General features: G+C 45.4%; 1 protein-coding gene across 2 annotated transcripts in view; it reads right to left on the bottom strand.

Annotated features, from left to right (window-relative positions):
- Positions 1–5,229: 5,229 nt before the first annotated feature.
- The window catches only part of ORMDL3 (ORMDL sphingolipid biosynthesis regulator 3), a 124,135-nt gene continuing 119,944 nt past the window's right edge, over positions 5,230–9,420 (bottom strand). For both annotated transcript variants that reach the window (XM_069634769.1, XM_069634770.1), the window contains exon 4: positions 5,230–9,089. In XM_069634769.1, the coding sequence (XP_069490870.1) occupies positions 8,954–9,089 (136 nt within the window). In that variant the 3' untranslated portion in view covers positions 5,230–8,953. The remainder of the gene's footprint in view (positions 9,090–9,420) is intronic.

The following is a 9,420-nucleotide window of genomic DNA, read 5'->3' as shown; positions in this document are numbered from 1 at the left end:
CGATTCGTGTGGATGGGAGGAAGGCGTAGATCCATGCCACGCATGCTAAAAAGATCCCAACGACGCTGAAGACTTGCCTGACCGAGACGACCAGAAAGAAACAGCAGCTCCAGAATCGAAAGAAACTGTTGCCAGTCCCTTACTACAGAATCTGCCTAAACCTGAAGTGAAGCTTGAAGCGAAGCCTGGAAGGATTGCTATAAAGGAGAAAGGGCAAAGAGTGCCCCAACGTTGGCCAGCTGAATCTGCATCACTGCGGGCCGACGCAAAGCGTGTACCAATTTGGCGCCCACCAGCATCTGCAATTGTGCCACTGCCTGAAACGAAATCTGCATCACCGCTGCAGCGCCCACAGCCACTTGTTATTGCGCCACAAGACTCCAAGTTTGAGTCAGGGAGAGCACCGGCACTATTCATTGACCACACTGTACCAGGAGCTAAACGGTACAATCTGCGGTCTCGAAAGAAGAAGTGATGGAATCTGCATTTCATTGATTTTTTCATCATTGCCTCTGGTTCCCATCACGGATGGAGAAGGAACTGGAGGTCTAGAGGAGAGAAGCGTGAGAGTTATGCAAATCGGGCAACTCAAGACTTGCGGCTCCTCGGTGCGATCATAAAAATCCATGTGTCCAGAACCCGAGTGAACAAGCGGGGCGCACATGGTACAAAGGCAATTGATAAACTGCTCTGGAGTTCTTTTGAGTAATATGCAAATGCATAATGATCTTGCCTAAACGAGTAAGCAAAGAACTGGCAGAATGAACTGTTGACATTTATTGAACTTATTGACATTCGGACGAGTGCCACAAGGAGAGATATTCACGACGACCACTGCGGAAGAAGGACTGTGAGAGAGAATGCCAGAACCAGCTTTAGCCTCCTCCTGCACCGCTGCTGATAACAAATTAGGTACAAAGACTGAAACGTTAGAAAAACCACATTGTCGAAAAAACTGTATGCTGATCTTAACGATAGTTATGTGTGTTATGAGCATGTTAGCACAAATAATGACAGCGTTGTTACTATGGTACGTGGAAGCAACGCACCCATTGAATATGCTCTTGCCTGTAATTAATATCTCCACCACTGAAAGCCCGGTTCATGTAATTGCTTACACCTTGTCCCCAATGGAAGAGAGGCACAGAGAAGGATATGGGAATAATACCCTATTGCTCATAATGAACATGACATGCAATTTTAAAGAAAAATAATTGCTGGCTATGCGCCCATTTACCTCAGCATGCTGGGAAGGGAATAGGTTGGTGTGTGCAGCCATTACCATTAAGTTCTGCATGCAGTGCATCACTGAGTGCATTATTTTATGGGAAATGGAATAAGAGTGATACGGGTCACTTAGCTAAAACAAACATCAATGAATTTGAGGAAATAATTATGAGACCCGTAGGCTGCTCTATATTTCATAAAGCACGAATGTTAATCCAAAAACCTACGCCTAAACCTGTACGACGAGATAGATTGTCTCCAACATCCAAAACATCAGTAATCACGTTTCATGTTAGAGCAGAAGAAAATAAAGATGCAATGCCCCCTTCCTACACAGTGAATTATAGCCCACAAACTGTCCCTTTTTGCCTAAAGAAGAACGGCTCCTATTCAGTAGGAACGTTTATTGGTTGCATGAATACAGCGGTTCTCAAAAGAGAAGTAGAACCAGTGTATGTAGGTGATCCCGTTTATTTTATATGCAGAGAAAAAGCGTATCCCTGGTTACCCTGAAAATGGGGAGGCACATGTTATTTGGGTCTACTGTTCCCAGGAGTGTTCCTCTTGGAGACAGCAGATGTAGCTAGGCTATCCAGATCTAGGCCGCAAAGAAGTACAGAAGGCGCTTTGATTACAGAAGACTTAGCAAACTCATTCGTATCATTTCTGGCCCAAGCAATAAATTCCTATAACATAAGGCAACTGTCCAGAATATTAGAGAATACAATAAACATAACAACAGATATACTATACAACATGACGCTAGAAGAAAAGGGGATTAATGACGTTGCAAAATAGAATGGCTCTTGATGTAATCCTGATTGATCGTGGGGGGGGGTTTGCAAAACCGTGGGATCAGCGTGCTGCGTATTCGTAAATGACTCCTCCCCTACGATTTTTGAAGCGATAAGAAAGTTACACGTCCTGAGTTCTGAACTCCATACCATGAATGGGAACTGGGAGGCAGGGTACTGGTTCTGGGAGATATTACGTGCGTGGGGATGGAAGTTAATTGCAATACTAGTAGTAGTGTTCAGAATATTTATGACTTACTGTTGTTGCATACACTGTCTGCCCCTAGTTTGCACTGAGATAAGTGAAGAGTGTATGCACATGGTAACCCAAAAACAAAAACATGGCCAAGATCATAAAGATACTCATGAAATGAAAACAATAGAAGAATTCATGGCCATAAATATTGGTGAGAATGAAGACGCATATAGTGGCATGCAAGATTCAGTTTCAAATTCAAATTCAGATACTTCAGACACATCATCAGAGGAGGATGCAATGTATGGATAAGGCGTTTGGCGTCGGCCCAAAGGAGGGGTTTGTCAGTCTAGAAAAATAGATACCTCTCACGACCAATGGCAATGTATCATATTGGCCGACGACCAACTGTCTCATGCACTAAACATCAGAAATACAGACTCATAAGTTTGACCAATGTGCGGCCATTTTGATGTAGCTAGAATCGCCATTTTGTTCACTAACGTTTGCTCATTGCTTTTTGTTCAAAACTGCTTAGCCGAAAGCTTATTCTGCTTCACTGATTACTTTGTTGTTCAAAGCGAAAGAGCAAGGCCGCGAGGCTGGGAGTTATTCGTTGAAACATAACGTAGGCAGCCACAGAGAGGAATGCCCAATTCCCTCCCGCATATAGCCTTGGAGGAGAGCAACACAGCATTTAATCATCTCACTGATGCCAGCCAGTCTCGTTAATATGGTAGAAATGCTAGAAAGAAACCGCTAAAGGCTTGAATTATGCTTTTCTTACGACCCCCCTTTCCTAAGCCCAGCAGAGTGTGCCGACTCCCAGGACACAAATAGCAAATAGGAGATAGCAATGCCTGGAATGCGACTCTTCCCCCGTACGCAGCTTGCCTGCAAGAACAGAAGCACTGTGTTCTGTTCAACAAAGACATGTCTCTAGACTCGCAATGTTGCATATTGTTGCTAAAATAGATGTTTGAAGGTGTCATTCGTCGAAATTGTCAATCATCAGACACAGTCAAAGAAACTGTACAATGGGCGTAATGAACATGTCATGACTAATTGCAGGATGTCCATTTTGTATATATGTAACTGATGTACGTTATTTGCTCTCTTGCGTCCCTCGAGGTCTGGAGACACACGTTGCGGGGCGTGAGACCGAGTTGGCCAACTGAGACATTTTGCTTTGCAATAAACCTTAGCTTTTGGGAATACAACCTCGTGTCTGGCGTGTCAGTTCGTGTGTGGTGATTTGCCTTGTTTCCACTACGCGAGGGTCCCCTAGGGGCCCCTTCAAGGTCCTGCCTGGTTATCTGCTCAACCAAGCGATTTCTCCCCCTACCTTCTTTCTGAAGGGAGGATAGCTCAGGGGCAACATGCTCGCGTTGGAAGCAAGACAACATGGAGCACCACAGGTTTGATCCCCAGGTCCGCACTCAGAAACCTCTGGGTATTAAGCACGTTATAAAGGATATGCGTGATTTTTCTGTCGCGGAAAAGTCAGCGACGGAAAAGTTTGCATGAGAAATGTGCAAACCACAAAAAAGTTTGCACATTTCCCATGCAAACACGCATTCAAAACCCCTACATACCCACACCCCCCTGCACACCCACAACATATCCACAACACTCCCCCACCCACACCCTCAAACACAACCCCACCCACATCCCCAACATAAACAAACCCTACTTGCCTATTTTACACGCTGAGTCCCTGCAGCGCCAGTTCCCTTTCACTTCCGTGATCGGGAACTGGCGCCGCAGGGACCTTTTTTTTTTCGGGTGCTGCAGGGCTGTCCCCGGCAACACCCCGCTCACTATACCACACAGTATAGTGAGCGGGGTGTTGCAGGAGTCACCCCCCGCAGTCTTTTTTTTATACTTAGCTACAATGCTACCACCAAATGTTCGATTTTTTGGTGTTCGAACCTTTGGTGGTAGCATTTTTCGGTCTTTTTGTACGGTCAGACCTTTTCTTTCAGTCTGATCATACAATTCCTGTTATAAATCACCTATCATATCATAATCCTTCCTCAGAAGCAGGTAGAGCACTTCCTAACTTGGACAGTATAAAGGTGATACGTTTTTTGGTTAGGCTCTTTGACACCTACGGGGGCCTGTCGCAGGGGAAGCAGGCTTAGATAGCTAGCATAGCTCAGTGGATATAGTCTTGCATTGTGTAAAGCTACTTCTTGAAAAGGAAGCTTCCTCCTAAAGAGCTTCATGCCCAATCAGTGAGGGCCGAGAAGACTTTTGAGAAGTAGGTCTCCTAGAACCTGATTGATGAAGATTATACTGTCTTTCTAATAAGCATTCTCTAAACCATGCTGTATGGATGTCCCCTCTTGTGCCAATGCGCTGCTTCGTAAAGTTTTACTAAACCTTTTTCACTAAACTAGGTGATGCCATCCATCCTCTAGGTTCATTGCTCTTAGGAACCTCCTGCAAGTACGTAAGTGAATGGGTCATAGGAGCAAGAGCGAGTTATCCACTATAGTGACCACTGTAATCCTAGTCCAAAGTGCCCTTTCCTCCATATGCCCTCACACATCTACTCGGCTATAAATAAGACCCCAATCCGTATTGCGGAAGCCATAGGCTGACAGAAAAAAGAACTGTAAGGAAAAGCCTCGAGAGGCAGGAACATGGCTAAAAATACAACTGGATTCGCAAAATAAATTAAAAGGAAATTCTTTCAGGACAACAACAAAAAAAAAAGGATGTCCGGTCATGTCTCCACGGACTGTAGTGTTACACAAGTATGGAGGAAACAGGACTATTGATGAAGAGTACAGTAGTCAATATGGTGAGTAACTTCTTCCCTTTTTTTGTTATCCAGGGATATGAAAGTGCTTAACATGCATTTCCTAGGGGAGACAAGAAATTCAGATGCAGAACTTCAATTACTCAACCAAAACTTACTGGACTCTGATCGGTCTCCCACGCGCTCACAAATGAAAAACGACGGCAAAGTCTGGCCAAGAGCAGAGCAAATCAACAGTCGACACAGTAAGTAGACTGACCTTTATTCATTTCTTTTTCCATACTGTACAAACGCATCATAAAAATAGGATATATTCAAACTTTTCCTTATAAAGCTCCTTAGATAAAATAGGGATGCGCACACAGGATCAAAAGTACGAGCCCCAGATAATGAGAGCACAGCTGAGCCGTATTCACAAAGCAAGAATAGTCGTACCAAAGACAGGGTCTAACCAACACACCATTGGGGGATTTTACACACACACATACATACATACATACATACACATGCACACACTTTAGTATTTAAAAATAAACGTATACAGCTCTAACAAATCGGTTGTGCGGTCAAAGCAGCTTTTTTGCAGTGAAAGTAAAATGAAATGTTCAATCGGAAGAAGAAAAGTGCACTAAATATGGTGCAATGCTTGTGATCTCTGTGGATGCCGGCAGCTCCTGGGGGCCTGAACTCCAGTTCTTACAAGCCAAGCACGCTGCTCGCTTGAAGGGTGCAGGCGCCCTCACCTGACCCTGAAGAGGGTCCAGAAATCTGCTATGATCATATGGTGTGCCACATGCAACTGATCAACAGTTCTTGAAATGGAAAGAGATGTGCTGATACTTAGTATCCCAGAGTATCTCGTTCCGATTAAAAAATGGCAGTACTCTCCAAATGAAAGTACTGCGTTCGGACTCAAGTGCCACTGTGGGCCGGTTCTAGGCAAAGGCTATGCCAAGCGGCAACTTGTGGCATAACTGTGGTGGAGGGCGTAAGTTGGTTTACACAGAAAAGCTGTAAGCGAGGCCCAGTTGTGAGCAAAAGCTTTTGCACTGGCCCCGTCAAGTTTGCTCCTTTCAAACACAGGATGCTGCACAGGTTCAAATCCTACAAAATGAGCAATGCGGAAACGGCCACTTTAATTCCAGAAAAGGGCCTTCTGCTATGGGATTGTTCGCCTCTACAGGTAGACAAGGAGTGTCCTAAAAGAATCAAACCTGTGGTGCTGCGACATAAGAGATATGAGCGGCTCTGCACCAAGCCCCAGGTACCCCACACCTAGGGAGTTGACCTATTACTATTGGCGTCAATATTTGCAATGTGACTATCCTGCTTAACATCACGTTTTTCAAAGGTGAGATGAATCACAGAATTGAATCACAGTAAACAGCAACCTTACTTGAGAGGTTGTGCCTTTCATGTAGATCTTTTGATGATAATCCTTAAGGACCAACCTGGGGGAAAAGTGACCATCAACAAACAAAATAGATGCACGCTCCCTCAACAAAATGGACTAAAGGCTGCTGCCAAGACTGCATTGGAAGCAAACTGAGTTATTCTGGCCACCAGCCCTTCCTGGTGCAGGACTAGGACGTGGTTTAGTTAAAGAAGGACCCAGGCAAACCAAGAATATGCTACAGCAGGCACCTGATAACTCTAGGATAAATACAAAGTGCTGTGATGAAGAGGAACTGCCCCTGAAGAAGAAAGGACCAAAGTAACATGCTGGTCAGAGCCAGTGCCACAAAGAGCCAAATCAGAATGTGGCAGACATGCAGTGGTAACATGTTGTTACTTAGGTGGACAGTGCATCATTTCTGATAACAAATGTGTAATTTAGTCTCCTATGGCCTACATAAAGTATCTTTGTGCAATATATTTAAATCAAGTTAAAGATATGCCCTTTAAAAATGCCACACATAGCCAAAAGCAATCCTGCAAATGGTTTTGAAAGTTGGACCTAGAGTAAAGGCAAGCAGGTCAGTCTGCACATATGATTGCTCACGAGATACCAAACAGGCTAATCAATTCTTGTTTTCTCTGTACAAGTCATCAAGCCTCATTCTGTGCTTTCAAGATGCAGCAACTCCACAATGGTTTAAATAACTTCATGCAACTGATCACAACCACGGGAAGAATATTCCAAGGGCACAAGGGGAAGAATATTCCAAGGGCACAAGGAAGTGAATAACAAGAGGGCACCCAGGGCAGCAGGGGACCAGATTGCCAAGTAGGGAAATAGGAGGGAAATAGCAAGAGGGGGGATGTCCTTATGGTCGGTAAGGCGTCGGGGGCAAGAAGGCACCAACGGCAGGAAGACACCACAGACTGAAGAGTTCGGAGGGAGACTGGGGTGGAAGCCTGGGCGGGACAGCCTTACGGCAGGGGGCTGTCAAGCGGAGGAAGGCATCAAAAGCCTTGCATTTCTTGTGTGATCCATTTATGAAGCACATAGCTCTTATGTACTTTTCCACAGGAGAGCTTAGCAAAGTGCAGCCACTCAATGCACCTTTAAACTCTTTCAACCATTACCAATTACCCAGCCAAGTGATGCCAGTGCAGGCCTCAGCACTTAGTAAGCATTCCGAAAGCACCACCAGGCAGACCCAAGCACAGACAGGGTATTCATAAGCATACCAGAGCAATGACAGAACTTGCCAAAATACTACCAGAGTGCGTCAAAACAGCAACCGATGTAGCCCTTGGCCCAGATTCTCACAACCGCAGCCACAATCACCACTCTACAGTGGCTAAAGCCACATAACTGGTGCAGGGCCTGCCTGATCATCAGTTTCAGGGCCAATTAGCACAAAAGGGCTGTCTCTATAATCCAGCAAGCGGTCAGTTCAGGAGCCCAAGGCCGTTAGCAAACCCAACGAACTGAACTGGTTTGCTGAAACTGCTGCTAGAGGAATTCCTTCCGCAGAGCAGACAAGCTGAAGGAGACAGTTTCCAACTTCAGGTTCCTGTACCTGTGGGTTAGCAAACCTGATTAATTTAAAGGGACCCTACTGAGGTGTTGCAGTCTGAGCAGCTGTCAGCTACAAACCTATGCTTTTCTGTCTTTACCTTTTTTAAATGAAATCTAGTAGACCACAATTTGGAGAACTCGCATCAAATTCAATGTGGCATGGTCTGAAGCCTTCAAACTGCTGCCTGGTGCTTGTCAATCACTGGTGTCTTATTATCCCATAGGCTTTACCGACAACGACAGTATCTCAGGATGCAGCGCAAATCGCTTGAAACTGATAACCAGTAGCTCTATACGCAGCACTAGCCGCTTGCAACACAGCACTGGTGCCTTGAAATACTGGAGCCGCTCAGATTACAGCAGCAGCTCACAACGCAACAGCAGCAGCTCACAACGCAACAGCAGCCATTCAAAAAACGAACTTATGGCTTACGATGCAGGACCATCTGATCAATGCATCATGGTGGTAGCGTGCTTTACAGAACCGAAAGTTTGTAATGCATCATAGTTAGTCAGGCATATCCAATGTGTTGCTATGATGTACCAGGGTGCACAGGAACTCTGCTCCTGGGCCAGTTCCTGCTGCTATGAAAAGTGGAAGAGGAAAAATGGCCTCTCAAGTAGCCAAAAAAATGGGTCAGTTCAATTAAGAAAAAATAGAATAGCAATTATGACTGTAACCCACCCACCAGCCTGCCTCCTCTAGCAAGGGTTTGTACCTAAAGTGCATTTATTGTCTTAAAGACCTGCTCTCAGCAGGGCATTGTGGTGCGCTCCAGTCCTCTGTACTGATTCCAATTGGCATGATCCACAGTAATGTTCAACATCTGGAGAGCATCCATGAACAGCAGGCTGGTTACAGGGACAGAGCCAGCCCTTCCTGGCCCAGATGACCTCACCACGGCACACGTTCTCAGAATTGGAGCCGACTCTCCTCCGAGCGACTGCAAACCAGGACGCAGAAGGGAAGGGTGGAAAGAAGCAGGAGTCCTCCAGGACACTCAGTACTTGTTGATCCCGAAGAGGCGGACTCCGTGCAGCTGCGGTAGTTTCGGGATGAGCACGCTCATCAGGGACGCAGTGTTGATGACGAAATGCATCCGGTCGTATCTTGTATAAAAACTGGTCAGGAAATACCTAGGAACAACAGAGTGAGAAGACGGGTATGTTAGACTTTCAGGAAAAAACAAAGGTGTGCTCACCTCATAGCCATAACACCCGCCCATCCAATTCCCCAACATCCACCAATAAGTTACAGCTGTACTGGTGTCTAACGCAGGAGCTCGCTGAGTAACACTGTTAAAGATACAGAGTCACCATGATACTTTACGGGATTTGGGGGATTTATAAAGCACAAAGCAATTGTTACTGGGCAATTCCAACAAGGATAAAACAGAGCCCCATCACACCAATACGATCAATCAGGATACCCATCGATCAGCCAATAGATGGGCATTTAAACTCTTTC

Source organism: Ambystoma mexicanum, chromosome 13 (assembly GCF_040938575.1).
Source record: "Ambystoma mexicanum isolate Mex_15411 chromosome 13, UKY_AmexF1_1, whole genome shotgun sequence".
Lineage (NCBI taxonomy): Eukaryota > Metazoa > Chordata > Amphibia > Caudata > Ambystomatidae > Ambystoma > Ambystoma mexicanum.
The sequence above is the reverse complement of the archived record's forward strand: the minus strand, read 5'-3'. Positions and strand labels throughout refer to the sequence as shown.